Source organism: Myodes glareolus, chromosome 26 (assembly GCF_982192425.1).
Source record: "Myodes glareolus chromosome 26, mMyoGla1.1, whole genome shotgun sequence".
In the NCBI taxonomy this organism is placed as follows: Eukaryota; Metazoa; Chordata; class Mammalia; order Rodentia; family Cricetidae; genus Myodes; species Myodes glareolus.
Window position 1 is genome coordinate 6,851,104 of NC_142051.1, and position 25,183 is coordinate 6,876,286.

At 45.2% G+C, this 25,183-nt stretch overlaps 1 protein-coding gene across 1 annotated transcript in view; it reads left to right on the forward strand.

Moving 5' to 3' along the window:
• Positions 1–25,183, forward strand: part of Ppm1h (protein phosphatase, Mg2+/Mn2+ dependent 1H) — a 255,649-nt gene that overhangs the window by 87,839 nt on the left and 142,627 nt on the right. Inside the window, exon 2 of the mRNA XM_048418385.3 lies at positions 17,414–17,576. Coding sequence (XP_048274342.2) covers positions 17,414–17,576 — 163 coding nt within the window. The remainder of the gene's footprint in view (positions 1–17,413; positions 17,577–25,183) is intronic.

Consider the following 25,183-nt stretch of genomic DNA (forward strand, 5'->3'; position numbering starts at 1 on the left):
CCTCACCCACTAGGCTCACGGGGTAACAGCAGGCCCCCTGTCCCTTCGGGGTCCACAGGCTTTTTTCTCCTTACTCTGGAATATTTTAGTAAGTTAGAAAATATGTTTCAAATATGAGTTTTGTACTATTTGTATTATTTGGTGATTAATTTGTACTCTTTGTTAGTGTTAAGAAGGATATATTGTTGCCAGTATCCAAAACTCTGTGCAATTTGGAAATATAATACAATCACAACCACACTTCCTCATGCCCTTTTATGAAGAACAATTCTCCCTCCTGACTTCCTCTCTTACACTCTGGCTCTGTTATTGAGATTGTCTCCGCAATTGAGAGCCCATTAATTATGACAGCCAGGACTCTGGAACAATGAAGTCTATTTTAATCTCTGGATTGAAATGTGGCACGGAGGTAAACAGTTACCTCACTTTGAGTCTGTGGAATTTCCAGTGGCCTCTAAGGCCACTGCTGTTCCTCCGGGTCACAGATGTTAACTTGTGCACATTCCACAGCAGGTAAATTTCTAGCCAATGAGCATCTCACGTCTCTGGTGGTAAGCCTCAGTAATCATTTTTCTACACAAACTTAAAATTCATTCATAGGTTGCAACCTATTTTGCAATCTTCAAAACAAACCATGATTAGCTCAATTGATAAAATTATTCCAGGGATGGGATATTTCAGAGCAGCGGTTCCCAGCTGTGGTCCCCGCTGGCCTTTTCTGGCTTTCACCTAAAATTTGGCTCCTCTTGGTTGTCATCTTTACACTAGCTCTTCTCTCTGTTGCTGTGACCAGACACCTGACATAGAATAAGAGAAGAGTATGTTTATTTGGGCTCAGAGTTCAAAGTCTTGGACCCTATCACCTGTTACAAGAAGGAAAGCATATGTGGTCCATGGTGCTCATCAGGAAGCAGGGAAAAGGGGATGCTGTACGCTTGGATCTTCCGTTCTACATCTTTTGTTCTGTCTGGGCCCCCATTCCATGAAGTGGAGCCACCACATTCAGGGTGAGGCTTTTCTCCTCCATTTAACTTCTCTGGAAATACCTACAAAAACATACCCAGAAGTATAGCTCCTAGGTGACTAGTTAAGAATGAAGATTAATGTCACGTTCTTTCACCACCTCACACAGAATTCTGTCTATGGATGTTTAGACTTTTTGAAGGATTTTACTGTATTGGTATTTTGTTTGTGTTGTAACAAATAAGGCTTGCCTGAAGATCAAAGTGCAGAACTAAGCCACTAGAGGCCAGGGACTGGTGGCACATAGCTTTAATCCCAGGACTCAGGAGAAAGAAGCAGAGGGATCTCTGTGAGTTCAAGGCTACCCCTGGCTACACAAGATTGAATCTGTCTAAAAGAGAAACAGAACTCACACAAAGGGGTTCCCAGCACTTGAGATCCCACACCTTTAATCCCAGCACTAGGGAGGTGGAGACAGGAATGATATAACTGGGCAGAGAGAGAAAGATAAGGCAGGAGGAAGCAAGAGCTCGTTGCAGTCTGAGGTTTGGCAGAGACAGGTGCAGTCTGGAGATGCATTCTGAGGACAGGGTCACCCCATTGGTCTGAGCATTGGTAGAGGTAAAAGAACTCTCTAGTGGCTGGCTGCTCTGGCTTCTTTGATCTTCAGCATTAACCCCTATTTTTTTATTATTAATACCAATTAAAATTCATCAGACATTTTACTTTTCTTTTTTATTTGTAAACTTTATTATTAAAATGCTGACAAGCAAGCAAACCAAAACCATACACCAAAATTAACTAGGACAAAGTCTATACACATCAGTGAACTTCTATACACTTAGAATAGCTATTTGAAAAGACGCTGTGTAGCTTCGTGTTGGATTTTACACTTTCACTATACATTTACCCACCACCAAAACCAAAAAATTTCTGACAGACTTAAAACTAGAAGAACAATTAGCTCTAACCTCCCCTTGATAACTTGTGTCCATCGCCCGCACTTCCTCAACCCCCAGTGTCTAACCTTTCTCGTTCTCTTTTCTGCATGTCATACAGAACCCTCATGTGCATTTGTTTACATATGTACATCGATTACTAGGCAGTCTCTCCATGTAGGGAGGACATGCAGGCTTTTCTTTCTTTCTGAGATTTTATAACTTTGCTTAATATACATTCTAAACCCATCCATTTTCCTGGAATTTTTGTGACTGTATTTTTCTTTAGCTATTAATAGCGTTCGTTTTTAAAATGTTACCAAATTTTTATTATCCATTTACCCACTGATGGGCAGTTGTTTGCTATAGTGGACAAAGGAGCATTAAACATTGAATTCTAAGTCCATGGGTGTCTGAATGGCTGTTGTGTATCAACACCACGTTAGTTCTTAGTCCAGTAAGATTCAGCCCCTGCCAATGGTTTGATATTGGTGGTACAAATGAACATACACTGAGAACTGAGTGTAATTAAATTCTTCGGCATATGATTGGCAGCCAGCAAGTAGGGTTTTACTATAGGATGAGGGATCAGATCAGTCTTGGTAGCAGCTAGAATCGACTAGATGTTTCTAGACTGTGGTTGTCTTTCGTAAGCTCTGCCTCGTTACTCTTCTCTGTTGCCCCTGTGACTCCCCTTCCTCCAATTTTTCCCACTTTTATGTTTATTTACTTATTTACTTTATTTTAGGTAGGGTCTCTCAATGTGACTCAGCTGGCCGTGAGCTTGTGGTCCCCCGTCTCAGTCTTCTGGCTGTCGGAATTACAGGTGTGCACAGCTGCGCACACTTCCTCTGCTATCTCCACCTTTCCTTCACTTTCCATAGAAAAACACCAACTCAGGCTAATTATTGGTGGCCATGGAGCACGCACGGGCTGGAAGCAAGAGAAAAACGTTGTCTAGAAGAAAGACTCTAGGCACATAAAATTGTATCTCTGCCAGGTCTGCATTTTGTTCCTTCTCTTCATCTAGATAGGAGCATAATTTTAGAGCCGACAGAACCAACTTTGGGAAGATTAGTTTACACAGCTCATTTCCCTTGCAAGCAACAGAGCTAGAATACCCGTCCACGGCACTGCTTTATGGGTACACTGTGTTGTTTAAGGACAATGCTGAAAGGGCATTGTGAACTAACCAAAAATGGCGCATTTACAGTATAGTTTATCTTTCTGTCATTACTAAATATGTGCACTAATCAGCCTATAAAAAGAAAAAGGTGGGCGCTGTGGCCTATACCTTTAGTCCCAGGACTCAGGAGGCAGAGTTGGGTAGATTGAAGCCAGCCTTGTCTATAGAGCAAGTTCCAGGACAGCCAGGCAGGGCTACATAGAGAGACCTTGTCCTCCAAAAAAAAATTTAAGAGTCAGGGAGAGAAGAAGAGATAGATTTTGATTGATTATATTGGCTCGTGGCTTTCCAGGTTTCTGTCCATGATCAGTTGATTGTTTCTTTGGGCCTTTGGCAGATCAGCACAGCATAGCAGGGGCATGTGATGGGGTAAACTGTTCACCTCACAAGATAGAGACCAGAGCCACGGTCCCACGGTCATCTTTGAGAACATCCTTCCAAAGATCCAGGATCACCCCTAGGTTCCACCTCCCAACGACACCACCGAGGAAGTCAGGCTTTTGTGAATGGACCTTTGGGGCGCAGAGAACAGTCAGTATCCAAACTCTAGTAGGTAGGACATGCTTGCCAGACAAGACATGGCACGCAGAGCAAAAGTCACATGATACAGAGTCCTCAGGAGCAGCATGGTGCTGTCCTTAAACCACAGCAGTGTGTTATGGCCAGAGATACATAGTGTGATCGAGCAGGTATGGATGGGGATAAATAGTGTGATCGAGCAGGTGTGATTAAGGATAAATAGTATGACCAGAGCAGGTAGGGGAAACAAGGACCACAGTTAGGAAGATTGTTATGGGGGAAATGAAGGAATTTAATTCATATCCTAAAATTGTCAAGACTGAGAGAGACACGGGAACATTCCTGGTTGAGAAAGGTCAGTATGATCACCCAAGGAAGACGGCAAGGTGTTGGAGAGCGTCAGTGCCTACAGGGTGTGACAGAGTTCTCATTCCACACCTAGAGGTGTGGATGATATAAGTCACCACAGTGAAGCAGAACCTGCAGGCTGAGAAAGTAGGTGTGGGCACAAATGGGGGAGCTAGGAATGTAGGAAGATTCCTGGCCCTTTGCGCAAAGAACGTCAGAAGGAAGGCTGTGTTTGAAATGTGAAAGGAAAGAAAGCTAGCACAGACTTGAGTGGCTTGGATGCTGTAATGATGCAGATGTTCTGAAGTCATTTGGACTGACAGTCAAGACACCCCTGAGATCCGCACCATAGATGTGAACTTGGCTTCATTGCTTGGCAGGACTCAGTGTTTGGATCCCAAGCTAAGCCTGGGAGTAAAGACAATCTCCAAGGGAAAGTTTGTTTAGGGAGAAGAAAAGCAAGCCAAATTCAAAACTTCAGGGAATAATTGCTCTGGAGGCTCCTTTTTTACACCCCCTCATAAAGGTCTAGTTGGAAAGAAGTTTGACTCAGTCTAATTTCTAATTTCTTGAGACCTGTTGTATGTTAAGTATGGCTGACTGAGTACCAGAGAAATTCCTCCGTGAAACAAGGAGAATCTATGTTATTTGGAAAATCATTTTAGCTCTGAAAGTGGTTTAGATTTTGGCCTAAGTATCGGAGAGGTGAAGACTATGTGGGAAGACAGGCTCAACGGTTGGGGAAGAGGCCTTTAGAGGCATCTTATTCGATGCACAGATGCCCGCAGTCTCTAAACAGAGATAAGCCACCTGCTGCGTATTTCCAGTGCCACGGATTCCCGTAAAGGGAGTTCATTGTTTTACTGGGTAGCTTTAGATTGGTCGTATCTGAAAATGCCTGTCTCTGCCTTCATGGCTCCCTTCGGCCCTGAAACTCCCCTGCCCACAGCAGCTGTCCTGTGCTTAACTAAGCTGTGCCTCCTGGTTAGGCAGGCACTTGGCTGTAAGGCAGGCTCCACGTAGTCACGGCTCTGTTATCTTGCTCCCAAGCTCCTGTTCTGCTAGAGGTTCTTGGAATAGAATACAGTTTTTCTTTGGGTGGTTGAACTGTTTCTCTTGAATTTCAGTTAACTCAAATTTATGAGAGGCCGTGTCTTTATACTGGCCAGGTACCCCAGACCAAAGCAGACCGATCCAAATGATGTTACCCAGGCTAAGTACCTAGGGATCAAACTGAAACCTAAAGAAACATGAAAATCCCCAAATGAGAAGTCAGCACAGCCAGTTTCAGTTGTGCCCAGCCAACCTGAGTGTGACATCCTCCAGCTTTTCCCCTCACAAGGATGGTACCCCACCTTTAACCCACCCCCTTTCAGGTTGTTTATTCTATGTTTTTCTTCCCCTTGGTCAAGCTATGCCTGCAGTCGTTCTAATCTTAGCTGGGCACCTTCATAACTTGTGACCCACTTCATAAAAGTCAGTCCAACCAATTTCACCAATTCATGACATTCTGCTTTTTGAGACAACATAAGAAATCCCACTGAAAACATCTCAGGCTTGAGCAACCAGAAGGGCGACTCTGGAGCTCATTCACGCTCCTGGTACGGCATGACGAAATTGAGTTCATGTGTTCAAGGCATTCGTACGTTTTGATTAACGTTATTTTGCGAGCTGAACCGCACTATTAGATGCTATTGAACATCCAGTCAAAATGTTTACTGTCAGGTTGCTTGTCTTTCTAAACACACTTTCCTTCTTTTGGAGATTACGGAGATAGGTTTACCTGAAATAAAACGGCTCCTTGGATGGCCCTCCAGGGGCCTCAAGATTTAACATGTCCTGTTCTTTCCCTTTTCCATTGAGGAGGCTTGGATTGGCAACTGAGTTTTTCCTTGGGTCTGGGGACAAAGTTAAAACTGTTGGTTCAGATAAGGACCCAACCCGGGGGCCTCTGGGTGTGTCGTTATGGTTCTGACCTCAACAGAACAAGTTTTCTCCTGCACATTCACATTGGTGAAAATGTAGGCGTGAAGATTTCTCCGAGGCATGCTACTTTTCGATCTCCCGTTTTTAGACAACAGAATGCAAAGACTGAAGTCCTGAGAAGGAAATTGGTTACTGCTCTTCCAGTACATTTTGCAGCGGTCTCGTTGATTTTGATAGTGTTTGGAGCAGAGAGTCCCAGTGAGCTATCTGTCACAAGCCTCCTCCAGCTCCCTGTGCTCCGCTGGCTGCTGCGAAGCCCGTCTCAAGAGCGGCGTTTGTGTTAGCATCGTCTGTGTTAACATAATATATCACTTTTTTAAAAAAAAATCTCAGTTGCTGTGAGAAAATGCCAGGATGGCTTGTCTGAGTCTTGCCTCTAAATTATTTTGCATATAACACTGACGCATTGAGTGAACATAATGGTATTGTTCTCATGTCTAGAGCTGTAAGCTTTAGCCAAGCCGTGCAACGGGAAATGCTTTTAAGTAGCTGTTTCCCAGCTGCTTCCCTTGAAGAAAAGTGCTAGTGTTTCTTCTCTGCCTTACTGATGAGGAGCTGAGGCAATGGGACATAAAGGAACTTGCTGAAGGTCACCTAGCTGTCAAGTGGCTGGCCTGGGACTCAAGCCCAGGGAGACTGTCTCCACTCCCTCTGTTTATATCACTTTTATATCAAAAGTTTATATTACTTTTTATATCAAAAAAAAAAGATTCACAAATCTCCATGAAAGCCTAACTGCCCACTGGATGCTTCTGTTCCATTCTGTGTTTGGTTGGCATGATTTCCACATATGCGCATACATGCCTACCCGTGAGGCATGTTCAGCACAGAGCATGAAACCAGAGGTCAACTTCTGGTGTCCTTTTTTTTAGGAAACATTTCTTTTTAAGGTAAAATCTCTCAGAGCCAGATGGTGGTGGTGCACAGCTTTAGTCCCAGAGTTTAGGAGGCAGAGCTAGGTGGATCTCTGAGTTCGAGGCCAGCCTAGACTACAAAGTGAGTTCCAAACAGCCAGAGCTACACAGAGAAACCCTCTAAAATCTCTCCCAGGCCTAGTTCTCAGTGGTTAGGCAAGACTTGCTAGCCAGCAATCCTCAGAGATTCCTACCTTCTTCCTCCCCCGCCCCTCATTCCCACCTCCACCTCCCCGGTCCTGGAATTAGAAGTGCCTGGCATCCAAGCGTGGATCCTAAAGTTTACCTGACAAGCACTTTTCCCACTGAGCTATCTCCCTAGCTCATTAAAGTTATTTTCTTAAACAAGAATTAAGAAATTCAAACCATAACACCTTGAATACATCTGATCTTATCTGGCCTGGGAAGCTAAGCAGGATCACGCCTGGCTAATTCTTGGATGGAAGACTTTTCTCAAAGCTAAATAATGCTACATGGCTCTGCCTCTCTATGTTTGTGTAACATGTATAAGGAATATAACAGAATTCGATATAGACAGATACTTTCTTTTTTCAACAACAAGGCTAGCAACACACAAAATTTATCCAAGGTTGTATTGTGGGGTTTTTGAAGAATATGCCAATAAAAAAATATGGTAAGGATATAGGGAAAGACAATTCCTCACCCTCTGCTAGTGCAGTGTGAACTGTATTTCCATGGCTATGGTGGCAATCAGTATGAAGTTCCTCACAGATTAAAAATAGAACAAGCGTATGAGCTAGCTGTCAAGCATTGTCGAGCATACATCATACCACACACACACACACACACACACACACACACACAGACAAAAAGCTTGCCTATCTGCGTTTATTGTAGCATTTTTCACAGTGACAAAAAGATGGACTCCGCCCTGCTATCTGTCCTTGGGTGAATGGACGATGAAAACTTTGTAAATATGAACAATCGAATTTTCCTCTGCTCTGAAGGACAATGAAAGATGAAGTTTGTGAGAAAACGGACGGGTCTGAAAGCGTGTCAACTGAAGTGTCATAGACCACATCCTCACGGGCAGATCCGAGCCGTGATGTTCGAGCGTGTGCAGAAGTGTGGGACTGTCTAACTAGAACATGAGGAGGAGGAAGAGGTGCTGAGGGAGGAGAGGAAGGCAGTAGGATGTGTGTGGTGTGTAAACAGGAGGATGCAGGGGCGCGAGGCCGCAGTGGGGCAGGATGGTGAGGAGGGTAAAGAATGTCAACAGAAGCAATTAAAGAGTTTCTCGAACACACACCCATGGCTGGGACTGTATGAGGTTCAGTGGTCTAGCGCTTGCCCCAGTGTTTTCGCCACAATGTGTGTTTAAAAGGAAAAAGGGAAATGCAAAATAAGCAGCAAACACCGTAGTGACTGTTAGAATATCAACATGAACTTCAGAGTAACACATACAGCCAGAGACAGAAATGTCAGAAATGAAGCCCAATACTTTGCATGATAATTTTTAAAATATTATGTATTTGTCAGCTGGGGGGGATGTAGCTCATTGGTAGAGCATTTGTCAGCTAGGAGGAATGTAGCTCACTGGTAGAGCGGTTGCCTGACACGTGGCTAACCTTGAGTTTAGTCCCAGATAGTGGGAGATGGTGGGGAAGAGGGGCGTGTTCGATTTTGTCATTTAACACAAACCTAGAGGTGCCTGAGAAAACAGAATCTCAGCTGAAGATGGCCTCCCTCAGCACTGGCCTATGGACTTATCTGAGGAACATTGTCTTTATTGCTAACTGATATATATATATATATATATATATATATATAGGAGGGCCCCAGCCCACCAGCCTACCAGCCCACTGGGGGTCCCTAGGCAGGTGGGCCTGGGTGTGTAAGGGAGGTAGCAGAAGTCAGTGTTCTTCAGGGTCTCCCTGTCAGCTCCTGCCTCCAGGTTTCCGCCTTGAGTTACTGCATGCGCGTTCCTAGATATGAGCTGTAAAGTGTAAATGGAAACAAACCCTCCCCTCCCCAGGTGGCTTTGGGTCTGTGTTTTATTACTGCGGCAGAGAAGCAAACTAGAATAGAGTGTATGACTTGATGTCTGTTGAGATTACAGTGTCTTTATCTTTTGGGTTCATATTTTATTAGTTTCAAAGTTCAATCTGTTTTTAAAAGTCATTTCCCTCACAAAAGGAGATCTTTCTAAAAAAAAAAAACATACTGCATTACCTTATTTTTTTAATTCCCAGTGGAAGAGAACAGCTGTCTATGAGTAACATTGTACTTAATCTCCAAAAGAGATATCGCTTGTGTTTTGACTCAGAAACCTCAGATCTTTCTGGATAGGCCCTGTGTCACCTCCGTCTCTGAGTTGCTCTAGCATTTGACCAAGCCTGAACTCCCCCCTTTAAATACAGAAGCTAAGACGCTGATGATATTACTACCTTGCCATGAGGATAACTGAGAGGAAACACCTAAGGCAACTTTGTAATATTTATTTTTTGCTAAACTAAAATTTATATCTGAACAGCCAAGGTGAGGAAGATGCCAGTCTAAGTCTGTGTGAGGTCTGCACACATCAGCATGTCTTCAGGTTTTCCCTGTGGGTTTTTTAGTCCTAGTCATTTAAGTATACTGATGAACATAATAGAAACCAAAAGTCTCTTCAAAATTGTTGTAGCAAAGTTCCTCCACCTCGTGTTACCAGGGACAGCAGGGTGCGTGCCAACGCCCTGGGTGCCCAATCCCACAGCACCCACCTTCTCGTCACCTGCATTTTGGTCCAGTTCTGTGACATTGTTGGTGTTCAACTGTTTCTGGTCCACAAACAACAATTTCAGAGAAAACAGAGACTATGACCTAACAGTTAGGTTCAGGAGTGGGCGCACACTCTCTGTGAAAAGTCCCCGTAGTAAATGACTTGGATCTGTTGAGAAGTTAGAGTCTGTTCTCACAAGTCGCCTACCATAATGCAGAAGACTGCCACAGACAATGGGCCAGTAAACAGTGTGAATGTGTTCCCGTGAAATGTTACTTGTGCATATGAACTTGAAATTTCATGTGCTTTGAGCATATCCTGATTATTTTTTCTCTTCAGACTATAAAATAAATAAATAAGCAAACCCATGCTTGGCTTGTAAACCACACAAAAACTGATCCACATTGGCCCACGGGCGATAGCACTGACCCCGCCCCAGCTAAACTGAACTTGGCTAACACGGCCCTTGGTATTTCTACTATCTTAGAACATTTTGTCTGTTGACCTAAGGCTACTTTCATTATCTCATCTTGCAGAACTTTGCACCCCTAAACCTAACTTCACTCACCTTCCGCTCTCCTTTCCTGATCTCAGTGCTCTGTTAGGCTTGCTGATCTCGGCTGTCAAGTAGACACCAGAAAGAGAGCCCCTCAGCTGAATAGTTGCCTGCTCAGACCATTGATTGGTCTATGGACTTGTCTAGGAGTGCATTTTTTTTATTGCTGCGTGATATAGGGGGGTCCAGCCCATATAGAGTGTTACCATCCCTAGGTTGGGTCTGGACTGTATAAAAACAGAAGCTGGTGACAAACCTGAGAGCAAGCCACCAAACAGCCTCCCCGCCATGGTTCCTGCTTAAATTCCTGCGCTTGCTGCAGTCATGGGGAAATGTAAGCTGCAATAAACTCTCTCCTCCATGGGTTGGTCTTGGTCAGAATTTTTTTTTTTAATCACAGCAACAAAAAGCAGACTGGAACACCTGTCTGTCTATTTTGCCGTCTTGGAACCTAGAATTCATGCTCTTGTTCCCCTCCCGTCCATGGTCCACGTCTGCCAGACTGTCCAGGACTTCACAATCCACCTCTGAACACCTCCTCTTCCTCCACCCAGAGCCAGTGCTGGGCTCATGACCTCTGTGTCACCGGTACGTAGAGACCTTCCCCAGTGCTTTTCCCTCTGTTGCCATCCTCCCTCATCTAACATGAGGCTTCTAGAACACTTTCTAGAACCCCTGTTAGCATCACGAGCCTTTGTTTCAGCAATCCTCATTTCCTCCCAGGGGACTCTGTGGGGTAAAGTCCCCAGAGAATTGCATGTTTTAGTTCTGAGATAATCTTTCTCACCAAGCCTATAGTGACAGCCTACGGTCAGCTCCTGCCCGGGCTACCTATTAGAAACTGCCTCTCGTGCTCCATTGTCTCAGACTGCTCCTGTGCTTGGGACACTTTCGTGAGCTTTTCTCTCAGTGCTGGTTCCTTCTTCCTTCAGTCAGGCTGAATGCATAAGCCACCTCATCAGTGACCCTTTCCACAGCTCTGGTATCATTTCCTCGCCTCTGTGTCCTTGGAACTTTTATGATGGCCACCTCAGCTCTAGAGTCAGTCTGAGAGAAATTGCAGTGTTTTCTAAATAGGTTCAATAGGCTGTGTGTGTGTGTGTGTGTGTGTGTGTGTGTGTGTGTGTGTGTGTCTCAAATCGTGTGTTGGAACCTATCCCCAATGCAACACTGTTGGAAGTGGGGCCATCCTGTGGGTGACTAGGGGCTGAAGACGGAGCTGCTGTGAGTGGAATTAATAGTCTGATAAAACAGATATCACTCTGTCCCCTCTGCCGTGTACTATAGCAAGAATATTGTCACTATGAGCCAGGAAGACAGTCCTCCATAGCCCCAGGGTATGGTTTCTCCTATCTTTCTGCCTCCAGAGCAGTGAGAAATGCATTTCTGTTTCTTTGGGTGGCGAAGTTTTGCTACAGATGTGATACCGTAGACAACTGTGGCTCCCTGACGGTCGATGCAATGTACTAATCCACCCCAGTTTGGTTCTCTTCCTCCTCATTGAGAGGACCTCCCTACAATTTACAGTCCTGTGCGGCTTGCAGAGTGCTTGGATTACAGGCATATGCACCACTACACTCAGATCTGTGTCTACACGTGTGTGGGGGGAGCAGAGGGCAACCTTAGGTGTCATTGTCAGGTACCATCACGTGACTTTTAGAGACAAAATCTCTCACTGGCCCTCAGTTTGCCAAGTAGGCTACCTTGACTGACCTCACACTCACAGAGATCCGCCTGCCTCTCTTGGGATTAAAAGGGTGCACCACCACGCCCAGCTATACCTTCTTTCTGAATATGGGTTTTTTTATTAATTTATTTATTTGTTTATAAAAATTTCCACTTCCTCCCCTCCTCCCCATACCCTCCCATTCCCCCCATTCCTGTTCTTATGCCTACAAGGCAAACTCTTTCTCAGCTAAGCTACCACCTTAGCCCTGCAGTAAATACTTGCAGTGATTTCAATCACAGGGTGTTCGTGTCTAATCATTTTCCCATTTTCATATAGTCACAGCTGTGATATCAGGGTTGCAGTTCAAATACCCGTGGGGGCCAGGCTGTCAATTTATCTAGCAAAGGTAAACACAGGAAGGTCTGTAATAAACTAGCAAGGACTTGTCCAATCTCTTGGGGACAACCTTCTCTCAGGGTTGGCTAACTGTTGTTACATAGTGTGAACGTATGCAGGCGGATGCATTCATTTTCAAGAGAAACTGGAATTATGAACATTTTAATGTAAATATCTCAAATATTATATATACACTACCAGCTTTTTTAAGAACTCCACTTTGTGTGTGTGTGTGTGTGTGTGTGTGTGTGTGTGTGTGTGAAATTCTAGCCCATCCATAGGGTGGATGTTGGCTTTGAAACCCATGATTGCCCACAGCCACTCATAACCACAGCCAGAGTCTGGGCTGAAAGATACAGTGTGGGTCACTGAAGAAGGTTCCAGCAAAGCGTGTGTGTGCTGCCTTCACCATCCTGCCTCCTCCCTAAGTGGTACTTAACCTCCGAAGTGCAGAAGCCCGTCTGTCATTCAGGAGCCCTTTCATACTGCCCTGCTTCCTTCTGGCGACATGTCGCTGCTGTTAACTGGAGTGCTGGAGTGAGCTTCGGTTCCCTCCCCTGCTCTCGAGGGGCTGTCCAGGGGACACTGCCAGTCCTGATGGGAGTCCCGCCCACTGGCCATCTTCAATCTTGCTAAGGGCTGTTATCAAAGGACCTGTCAGGTGTCTGGTCAAAGTGAGACTTCCCAGGAACAAAAGGACAGGAGTTTATCATCTCCCTGGGAGCTCAGAATTCAGGGTTAAGTTGTCTTCCTGCTGCGGCCTTTCTGGGTGATCAGTCCCCACTTCAGAGAGCCTGACAGAGCATGGACAGCGAGGTGACCCAGAGAAGAGAATGTTCGTAATAGGCAGCGATATTTGATCTCTTATAAATGATTCATTTCCCCCTGACAGCACTTTTCAGTCCGCCTGTCAGTTATAATGAATCGGCAGGTGTATCTCACTCCAGCAGGTGTCCTGCACAAATCCCTCTTCCATAACTGGCGTGATTCCTGCCGTGTTCCCACTCCACGACACATCTTTAGTTTAAAGCACCCGGCCTTTATACTGCCTTTAAAAACAGAACCAAACTCCGCAGCTCTTATGTTGTTCTTTCAAGTGTTGGGGGAATGGTTGTACATTTTCTGTATTGAACGGACGGGAATTCACCTTCATCCTCCTTTTTTTTCCCTCCCTTTCTGAATTTGAATTCTAACTTAAAACTTCTCACAGTTCTTCCGATCAATAAAATCCTCTTGTCCGACACATGCCTTGGCCACTCAGAATGTAATTCACGAGGTGCAGGTGAGGCGTGAGGTATGCGCAGTCACGGCACACGCTCTGCCACGCTTTGACTCACAGGTGGGGACAGCAGTAGCCTCACAGAGCTGGCCCAAAGATGCGAAGAGTTGATCACTCCCTGCAAAGTGCTGACAGCTCTCTGGCAAACAGACAGACCTCAACAGATAGGCCATTCTCCTCGCCAGGAAGTGAGCCGCAGAGGTGGCTTCTCTTTGGCTCCTGTGTTCATCCAATAGAGCCTGCTCTGTGCCCTGTTCTCAGCGGAGAGCCCACGCTCCTAACAACCACAATTTATTGCAGCCAGATTAGTTTCAGAGAAAATGTTTGCCTTCTTTGTAGGAGATTGGAAGACAGCTTCACCAGGAATATGATAGTCTACTGCCCACCCACAAATGTTCAAAATAAGCATATTGTGTAGGCCTCAAGGGAGTGAGGCTTCATTTAGGAGCAGAAGACAAGGGCAAGCTAGCTGTCCATGTATTTGCATGTTTTTAATAAACAGAAGCGGCTGCACCTCAGCTTAGGAAACTGAGATTTTTTTTTCTCCGTTTACTTTTAGACTTGCGTTGGGTCGCAACCTGTGGGTCGCAACCCCTTAGAGGGGGTCAGGTATCCTGTGTATCACACATTTACACTACAGTCCAGAACAGTGGCAAAGCTACAGTTATGAGGTAGCAATGAAATAATTTTATGGTTGGGGTCAGCACAGCATGAGGAACTGTGTTAAAGGGTCACAGCTTTAGGAAGGCTGACTTGTAGGAATCTAGTTCCCTTTTCACGTGGCAGGTAACACATTTGCCTTTGAAGAAGAAAAATATGGCATTTAAGCTGGCAGACATTGAACTTTTTAGGACCAAAGTAAATTGAAAAGAATCAAATCTTTTCTACTGAACGTGTGAGAAATATTGATGGTGACATTCTGGGAACTAGAAGATGGGGATCGGGGGGGCTGGAAGTGGAGTTCGATGAGAACATGTGACCCTGGAATCAATTTCCAACAATGCCAGTGAGGAGGGGGGCCAGAGAGATGACTTAGCCCTTATGGAGCACTTGTTGCTCTTCCAGAGGACCCGGGTTCAATTCCTGACACACATGGTGGGTCATAGCCTGGTTCCATGGGATCTGATGCCCTCTTCTGGCCTCTTCATGGACCTGGTACGTTTAACATACATATAGGCAAAACACACACTTAAAAAAAAAAGGTGGTTGTTTGCGTTTTAATCTCTTAAAGAAAGAAAAGTTTTTTCTGGTCAGTCCTTTATCAGCTGGGCAGTGCTGAAATGTCTCACCAGGACGGTATTACAGTCTTCCCACTAGACTGACATTTCTGACGCCTTAGCATTTTGCCAGGTTATTCACGAACTGATTCAACACAAAATGGCAAAGTAAGGTCACTGGTAATTGCTCGTTCTCAGCTCTCCAGCTCTGGTGAGTCAGTGCAGTGCAGACCTGAGAACCACGTGCCACCAGGACTAGATGCACAATAGGAAAATAGCAGCCTGAGAGCCGAGGCCAAGGAAAGAGCTCGGGGCTCGCAAGTGTGTTCACAGCTCTGCTGTTTTTAGCTGTGTGATCTCGTATTGGTCTTAGTCATCCAGGGTCCTAGGTTTCTCACGTATAACACAAGGTTTGGGGACCTCTTGGCAAAACAGGTCAGCTTCAGAATTTATGACCCATAAAGGAAGACAGGAGGCTGTATTTTTAAGGGGATGGTGATTTCTGAATTCGTGATTTAAGTAATTATGTGCTTTATGCACTCCCGGAAGCCAGCAGAGGCTGGTGAGTCAGCCTTCCGGGGAGCTAGTGAAGATCCGCGGTGCTTTTGCTGTTGTTGCTTTACAGCAAAGCAGCAGCAGACTACAGCACACGGTTAGGCGCTAATGTGGGATTACACCAAGTTCTGGAAACGGAAACTGAGACCTTGTCCTCAAGGTGCTGTGATGGACTTGTGGCTTGTTTCGCCAAGGTTAGACATCAGAAGCATGAGCCTGGTGGACCCGTTCTGTCCTGAGATGCGGTCCTACCTAGTGAGATAACTGGGAGCAAGCATAGACATCTCCTGGCTGGGAAGTCTGAGCCGCCTGTGCCTCCTCCTTCCCTGGGGTCTTACTGAGACTCGTCTGTGGTTAGAGAAGCAAAGAGGAAACTGCCCTTGCTCTCAGTACTAGAACAGCACAGGTCTACTCTGTTTCCCTACAGTCCAGCTTGGTTTGTCACAGACTGCCTGATGTCCCCGTGGTGCACAGGGAAAGAGCAGAGATGGGGTCTTTATCCCTTTGTGGCTTTGACTGTGGCACCTGGAGTCAGTTACTGAACTCTGGCAGTCCGTGTGGCACTGTTAATCATCACCTTGTCGGTAACCTCACCATGTGCATCCAAAAATGTCCCTTCCTTAGGATAGAGTGAGGGTAAGACACCCCCACTCTCCCAAGCACTCCACACTACCCCTTGACCTCAGAGAAGCCAGCAGGAACACTCACTTCTTTATTAGCCCCTAGAACATGATATTTAAATGTTATAAGCAAAAATTGACTTGGAAAAAAAATTTTAATTTAAAAAGAAAGTCCAAAAAACTACAGTACGTGAAATGAGTAAAAGCAAATTCTGCCCACAAAAGCAGCTGAGATGAAGATGTGTGTGACGTCAGTAGGAACAGGGAAGCCATTCTGATGAGTACAAAACCCTGAACCAGGGCTCATGGCAAGCGACGGGCTTGGCCTTTGTCGTAGAGCATACAGATGTAACCACAAATGGTAATGACCGTCAGGCTTGCCAGGAAAGGGTTTTGCCCACTCAGCCATATACCAAAGTGGTATATCTTTTTAATCAAACGATACTTGTCTACTCAGAAAAAGATAAAAAGCTCGTCGTGATAAAGGTACCCATTTCTGATTACATGAGTGTGTGGGGATGAACTTTTTGTGAGGCAGCACTGTAGTTCATTAAGAAAGAGAACTCTGCACAGTTAGTACTAAGTAGTATGGCATGTGCCAGGCTTATAGGCAAGCAAAGGACAGGAGTTCACATCCTCAGGGAGGTGCAGCTCAAAAGAGAGTCCCAGGGAATGAACTCTTTAATTATTGCATATTTTAAAAAGTGTGAAATGTGTGAGACCCCCTCCATGATTGCTTCAAATCCCCTGCCTGAGACCATCCAACACTCATATCTCAATCTGGTGTGTGTGTGTGTGTGTGTGTGTGTGTGTACAAGATGGAGGTGCTGACACAGAGTTGAGTCTGCAGCGACTTGGACTTGGGCAAAGGCACATGAATGGTGGCACATGTTTTCATTCATTCAGAACATAGAAACTCGTCCAAAGCACTGCCTACACTCTGCAGAACCCTCTGCTGGGTCTTCACTGTCCCAAAGTGCAAGAGCAGTAATCATCCCTCCGTAGGATCGGAGGCAGAGCTAAGGACGCTCTGACAGTGAGGGGAGCCCAGTGAGGAATGGACTTCTCTTCCCTTAGACTTTACTATGTGCCGTAAATTGCAGCCATGTCCTTTGATAAGATCAATAGTGACTCTGCTCTTTATCACTTGGTAAAATAGAACAGAATTCCCCGAGTGACCCTGTCTGTCTGTGTTGTAATTGTCAAACAGTTTAGGCTTCTGACTAACCTGAAGTGGTGGTTGTGTCCCGTCACGTGTTTTGACTAGAGGGGGACCTTAGGGTTGCCACCTCTAGCAGACACCTGCAGGGGTGAGCTGCAAAAAGAACAACCCCATTAGCAAGTGTGTTAGCAGGTGCTAATGCGATTCCACCCTCAGCAGCTCAGTTTATTCAAGACATAAAATATGGAGACCATGGCCCCACTGCATCAAGCAGCTTGCTGCCAGCTGTGATGTCTCCTTGGCTGGCCTTGAGATAGAGGCTGAGCACTCGGCTTCCCAGAAATCACCATCTCATCTACTTTTTCTGGCTTCTTCTTCTTCAGGGTTATCAATGCCGGGAAGAGCACGCACAATGAGGACCAGGCCAGCTGTGAGGTGCTCACTGTGAAGAAGAAAGTTGGGACCGTGACTTCCACCCCAAACAGAAACTCCAAGAGAAGGTCGTCCCTTCCCAACGGGGAAGGATTGCAGTTAAAGGAGAACTCCGTAAGCACGGTCCCCGCCTTGTCTTTGGTTGTCACGTCCTCTAGCCCCCACTGTAATATGCCAGGGCTTCGTCCTGCTGAGAAAGGACTTAGGAAAAGCTAGTCAGGGGCAGGACTCATTCCGTGCTGAAGGTAACACAAGTTAGGTGAACTGGCATTTGAATTTTTAACAAGGTAAACACACCACTAGATCTAGTTTGTTTTAGGAGCCAATATATATAAAATATCTGGTGGTTTCAAAGAAGCCAATTTTTTGTGGAGGAAGTGAACTAAAAGTCTTATAAGGGGTAGAAGAAACTCTAGTTCTTGGCTTAGGGCCCAGCTATGGTTCTGTCTTCCCCTTCCCTATCCGTTATACTTGGCCAGTTGGAGCCTGTTCCTAACAGTCTTCCAAGTTAATTTTTGTTTCAGTTGGCCAAAGGCCCTTGCAGCCTGCGGGGGTAGCCTGGCAGACCAAATGCCCTCCTACTGACAAGCCCCAGGGTACATCCCCTCTCTTCAGTGTCTGGAGAGCAAAGCAGACATCCCCTCAGCAATATCTACAGAAGCCCTTGGAGAAGGGTGGGGGGAGAGGGATCACCCCTGTGGATCAGCAGATTGATCAGTCCTGTGGAGAAGTGGCCTGTGGAAATTAAATGAGATGGCCCAAATGTGATTTTTTTCATTTTAAGAATCTTTGATATATTTTTTATATAAAATATACAGAATTTTAAATGAACTAGGGGTTCCTTCTTAGCCTAGAAAACAGTGTCTTGTTTCATTTAGGCTCAGAGAATAGTAAAAGTGTTGAGATCAGTTTAGAGTCAGAAGCGCAGTGGCCTGTGGGTTCTTCAGCACGTGGTTCAGCTGAAGAAAGTGTGGAATGAGGCCTTTCCCAAAGAACCCAAGGTGGTAAGGATAAGAATGATAATGGGTGTGAGCTCTGCAACAAGGTGGCTCGGGCATCTAAGGCTTACTCGCTCATTAATGTTGAGGTACTTGCTTATTCTTTTAGTCTTCATTTTGTATTTCTTTATTTATTTATAAATTTATTTTGTAACTGCCAAATGGTAGAAGGAAACTGGTTGGGATTGTGAAATCTAATGCTGGTCTGTAGAAAAATAATTTAAGCAAGTCATTGATGAAGAAATCCTCAATATAGGGCCAGTGGTTAAGAACACCAGCTGCTGTTGCAGAGAACCCAGGGTCAGTTCCCATCAGCCACATGGCAGCAACAAGTACCCATAACTCTGTATGGGGCATCACATCCCTTGGAGCTGGAATTACAGGTGTCATGTGATGTGGATGCTGGAGTCTGAATTCCAGGCTCCTGATAAAGTGGACAGATATGTCTCCAGCGCCATGGTACTATATTTCTGTGTGCTTATTGATTGGATATGTGTGTGTGTATTACATACACACATAATATACGCATACATACATATATACACTATATATATATATTCATTAGAGAATATCTATTTGAATCCCTTACACATTTTTTTAAATTATATATTCTGTTTCTATTGTTTGGTGGGGCTGTTCTCTAAAAGCCTGCAGACCTTGCCATCAATCACTGAGCACTTGCTGTATTCCAAGAATGAGATGTTGGGGATTCATCAGAAGGCATAATGACAAAAATCCTTACCCATGAGGCATTTACATTTGCTGAAAGAAGCAGTTAAATGTAGAGCGTAGCCTGGCATGGTGGCATGCGCCTTTAAACCAAGCATTTGAAAGGCAGAGGCAGGTGCAGTTCTCTGTGTTTCAGACCAGCCTGTTCTACATAAATTCCAGTATAGCCAGGGCTACATAGAGAAACCGTGTCTTGAAAAATAAATACAAAACAAGTAGTAGAATGAGCCAGGTAAGGAAGGCTGCTGAGAAAAAGGTGGAATTGGAAGCTGTGGAGGTGGAAGACAGCAGGGTGACTGTGGAAGACTTCACTGAGGTGTGATTTGGGTAAAGACATGTGGAAGAGGAACATGTTAGCATTGTGGGCCATTGCGGAGACCTGGATGTGGCCCTGAGTCCTCATGAATGAGAAGCAGAGGCATAGGAGAGCTTTGTCATGAGAGTGTGATGCACAATGAGACAGGACCATGAAGGTCGCCTTTGGGTGTTTGGCTTGTATGCTGACTGCAGACTTCGCTAGATGCTGGATACACTGATTGTAAAAGGTCAGTGTTTTCCCCCCATTTAGAAAGCACCCCTTAAGAGTCAAACTCGCATATAATAGCACTTGAGGGAGCAGGTGAGAATGTCAGGCCTAAGCTCAGCATGGTTGGAAACTGTAGATAATGATAATCTATTATATGCTTTAAAAAAGCTTGAAGGAAGGATAGCAGTGGTATAGGACCTATAGCCAAAAGCCATCAGTGGGAGACAAACGAGGCAGACTCTGCCTGTTCCCCTGTGTCTCCCTCCCTTCAGCCTGCAGACATTGATCACTGAGTCAGTGAGCTGAGCCTGGAATAAGATGAGCTCAGTGCAGCTCCCTGCTGGAGCTGGAGGAGAGAGAGTCGCTAAGCTGAGATGGTGTGATGGGGCCAGCGCTACAAAGATGCCCAGATGACACAGATTGGCCACTGGGGGGTTGACAGACAGCTTCCTAGAGAAAGTGACATTTGAACTGTGGTCTTGAAAATGAACAGGACGGGGCTGGGTGATGGTGGCACACGCCTGAAATCTCAGCACTCAGGAGGCTCTCTGAGTTTGAGGCCAACCTGGTCAACAGAGCAACTTCCAGGACAGAGAAACCCTGTCTCGAAAAACAAACAACAATGAAAACTAAACAAAGAGAAGTAAACAGGAGGGAGTAGAACTTGGTGATAGGTTATATGCCTGTCATGCACATATCCTGCCTATCAGAACTGGATTCAATCCCAGTAAAATAAAAAGAAGTAGAAAATAAGGGAAAAAAATAAGTAGTTTAGCAAGCAAAGAAGTATTAGAAAGGTGTGTTTCTGTTTAAAACAGCGATTCTCCATCTGTGGGTCGTGACCCCTTTGAGAGTTCAGTGACCCTTTCGCAGGGGTTGCATATTAGATATCCTATATATCAGATTTATCCTGTATATCAGATATTTATGTTATGATTAATAACAGTAGCAAAATTACAGTTATGAAGTAGCAACAAAAACAATCTTTGGCTGGGGATCAGCACAACCTGAAGAACTGTATTAACGGTTGCAGCATCAGGAGGGGTGAGGGGCACTGGATTGGAGGAAGGTGCGTACGTCGAGACAGGTTACAAGAGTGCCCCTGAGCCAGGATGTATGCACTTTGGAATGGAACATATATGAAATGATGGTGATGGTGAATTGTTAGGGCCTAAGCCTGGGTCCTCGCAGCTTAACAAGTTAGGGTCATCCGTTCATCCTCAGGAAGCCAATTGAAAGGACAAGGTGAAAAAGTAGAAGCACATTCGTTCAGTGCGACCACATTGGGAAGGAAGAGGTCCGGTGACCGACTAGTCTTGTTCAGTGTGACCACATTGGGAAAGAAGAGGCCTGGTGACTGACTAGTCTTGTTCAGTGTGACCACATTGGGGAGGAAGAGGCCTGGTGACCGACTAGTCTTGTTCAGTGTGACCACATTGGGGAGGAAGAGGTCCGGTGATTAGTCCCCCACAGTCTCTCCCTTCAGCTTGTCTTCAGGTCCTGACGTGAAGTTTCAATTAAACAGAGGGTAAAGAGTATACATAACTAAGCAGTCCTGGACAAACCATGGTCCTGTCCATCATTGGCCATCATTGTCTCAGCCTCAGTGTCCCCTGTAAGGTGGTCTGACATGTTGTAGCATTGTGTGAAATCTTTTCCTCAGAGACAGACTTTTCCTTTGATTGGCACAGGGTTTCCGCATTTCCCTTCTGCCAGCATGTGACTCCTGGGGAAATTCCTATTCCTTTTGGTACTTTGTTTCAGTAATTAGATCATTGGAAGGAAGCAGCAGAGTGTCTCTTTAGAAATACCTCCACTCCTGCCAGGACAATTATAGTAAGACAGGAGCAGCAGGCATAGGACATGACATTTTTCAGATGTCATAATAAGCCAACACTTTAACTGAATGATTCTAGCCATGACAAGATGAATTAGGACAGTAGTGGCCAAGAGGATGCGGGATGACAGCTAGGAGACTCCACACGCAGCAGGTAAGAAGTGAAGAAAAGATGAGAGTGAAGGGCCACTCAGAGGAGCTGGTGCTGAGGGTCCCAGCAGGTGTTCCTTGGGAGAGAGAGAAAAGTAGGCCCAGTACCAATGATAGAGGCACCAGGAACCGGTTGAAATAACAGGTTCAGTTTATTTAGGAAGGGGTGAGCCTTCTATACTCCCCACCCTACCTGGGAGTGAGGATCTGCTGAGCTGGCATCTGCTGAGGTGATATGGCCACTGTCTATAAGTTCCCATCATCCCCTGTCAGACTCGGCTGCTGTTGTCAAGGCCCTCGGGCAGACCCAGGGTGGCTTTCGGGAAATAGCTACTGCATGTGTTCTTTACTGTCAGTCTAGGCCGGCTCGCTGTCAGGCCTAGTCATCCTACAAGCTGGTTGGGAAAAAATAGCCAAAGTGACCTGCCCTGTGGCTGCCTGAGTTAAGGAGGATTTGAAGATGGCGGAGGCTCCCGGTAGTGTGCTCTGGACAGGCACCCCCAGAAAAGCAAGAGGATGGACAGAGGTGCTGATGGAAGGGTGAGTACACTGACTGTACCCTTCCCAGATGAGAATGTTCTCTAGGAAGTCAGAAAGGCTTGCAGCTCACAAGCAAGCCTAGGGAGTTTAGATTTCAGGAAGTTAGAAGTTGAGAGACTAGAGCTGAAATGTCAATGTACACCCAGAACTAGAGTATGGAAGTGAGAGAAAGAAAGAGATGGATCTTAAGTAATCCAAGATGAAAGCTGTCTTAGTTGCTTTTCTATTGTCATAACCGAGGCAACTTATAAAAGACAGCATCTAATTTGGGACTCATGGCTCCCAAGGGTGAGTCCATGATCATCATAGCAGGGAGCATGGTAGCAGGCAGGTAGGCATGGTACTGGACCCATAGCTGAGAGCTCACATCTGATCCACAAGCATGAGACAGAGAGACCTTAAATCCCACCCCCAGTGGCACACCTCTTCCAACAAAACCACACCTCCTAATCCTTCCCAAACAGTTCCACAACTGGAAACCAAGTATTCAAATCTATGAGCCTGTGGAGAGCATTCTTACTCAAGCTACCACAGAAGACCTGTTAAGGGAAGAGAAGAAAGAGGTTATTATGGCATAGGTCACACAGAGGTCAAGGAGCTATGGATGGAAAATGGACATATTATAGGCCAAAAGTGGAGCAAGAAGATAAATAACAGCTTCACATGCAAACGGAGTACTGAGTAACCCAAAGAACCGCAAAGGTGGTTGTTGGCCCCACTCAATACAAAGACTTAATTCTTCTTCCTTTCCTGGCCTCTGTGTCTACAGTAAACTTAGCAAAACTAGAAGTGCCTGTGTTCAAAAGAGCCCACGTATTATATAACATGTGCAGCTTCCTTAGAGACTCGAGGAAAGACTCTTATTGTGTAACCTGGAACGTCCGAGAAGAAAATTTGTTGCAGCTGTACTTTCTCAGCAGAGTCAAGTGTGCAGCCAAGCTTTGGCTTTGAGTCTGATGACGTCTCTTAACGTTCAGTGACAACAGGGTTCATAAGTCACAATGAGATGCTTTTCTCACTATCGATAACTACCGTCGGCTCTAAAGATTTAAAAAGTTATTTGACCCCATTAATAAAGTAGTCTGCCAGTGAAGAAAGTCAACTGAAACCTTTTATTTTAAAATAAGCCAACGTTTTGAGGCAGGTATGATGCTGCATGCCTTTAATTCCAGCGCTAGGGAGGCAGACACAGATGGAGCTCTGTGAGTTGGAGGCCAGTGTGGTCTACAGAGCTAATTCTAGGACAGCCAGGGTTTTTGAGAGAGATGCTATCTCAATAAAAAAGTAAATAAATAAACAAACCATTCAAAATATTCTGGGGTGGATAGAATAAGATAGCAGTACATTCTGCTACTCTTGACTTCCTCATGGAGTGCAGTGGAGGAGCCACAGATTTGTCTCAGGTTCCTTCGCATGTTAAGCCAGACCTCAGAAGTTATAGAAACGCCGGGCAGTGGTGGTGCACGCCTCTAATCCCAGCACTCGGGAGGCAGAGACAGGCGGATCTCTGTGAGTTTGAGGCCAGCCTGGTCTACAGAGGGAGTTCTAGGACAGGCTCCAAAGCTACAGAGAAGCCCTGGCTCAAAAAAACAAAGACAAAACAAAACAAAACAAAGCAAAGAAAGACAGAAAAGAAGTTACAGAAGCATATTCCAAAGAAATCGTAAAACTTGAAAGAGACCTACATTCAGAAGTAAAAGAAGGGACTGGAGAGATGGTTCAGAGCTTAAGAGCACTGACTACTCTTCCAGAAGTCCTGAGTTCAATTCCCGGCAACCACATGGTGGCTCACAACCATCTGTAATAAGATCTGGTGCCCTCTTCTGACATGCAGGCATACATGGAAGCAGAATATATATATATATATATATATATATATATATATATATATATATATACATAAAACAATTTTTTAAGTAAAAAAAAGTTGAAAATATTAATAGTTTGAGGAAAATCTAGGGAATCAATATCATTAAGTTGGTTTGCTCTGTGGTAGGTGTAGGTTTCATTTTATATGTCAGTTAACAGCTCAATGATATACTTCGTAAGAAATAAGTAAAACTTCTCTTTAGATCTCAGCCAAAAGGCCAGGAAGCAGTGGCTGCCCGCTGAAGTGGTCGTGAAGGGGAGAGCATTGTCCATCACAGAGGAAGGTGGGGCTTGGCTCTTACCTGGGCCACTTGTGTCCAGTGTGCATATGAAAGACCATCAAGCCCTGAGGGGGTAGATTGACAGAGATCCTCCTCTGCAGTGTGCAGGTGGGCCTCTTCACACCCCTGTGCCTCTCTGCTCTGTGAACCAAGTGTGGGCAGCCGGGAGAGAACACTACATTACCAGGGGCTTCTGAAGATCTGTCTTTGGGAAAGACAATACAGGCATCTTCCGGGAGGCGAGGGGGGTTGGAGGATAATGTGTGGCCTCTCACCTGCTCCCAAAGCCTGTCCATCAACTGGACAGAGATTCAAAGAAATAAGCAGTTATTACTGGGTTTTCTTTACTGTGATTGGAGGATTTAGAGAATTTTTTATCATGGAGAACACCAGTGTGTATAAACATAGACTTCCCAAGAGCTTTTGCTTGGCAGCCCCCAAGTGTCTAATCCCAGAAATGAGATTAAAAAAAAAAAAGTGATCCCACCAGACTTCCAAAGAAGGAAGAAGTTTACCCTTGTGGGTATCTTAAAAACCTTAGTGTGAAGTCGTGCATGCCAGGCTGGGCACGGTGGCACACTCTCTGCGCTGAGTGGCAAAGCAGCTGGGTCTTTGTGATTTTGACACCAGCCTGGTCTACATAGCAAGTTTCAGGCTAGTCAGGGATACACAGGGACAATCTGTCTCCAAAACAGGAATTTATTTTTAAAATGCACGTTTTTATTATAATGCTTGACATTGTTCAGGCTACTGTGGCCATCACTAAATCAATCTCTCTCTCTCTCTCTCTC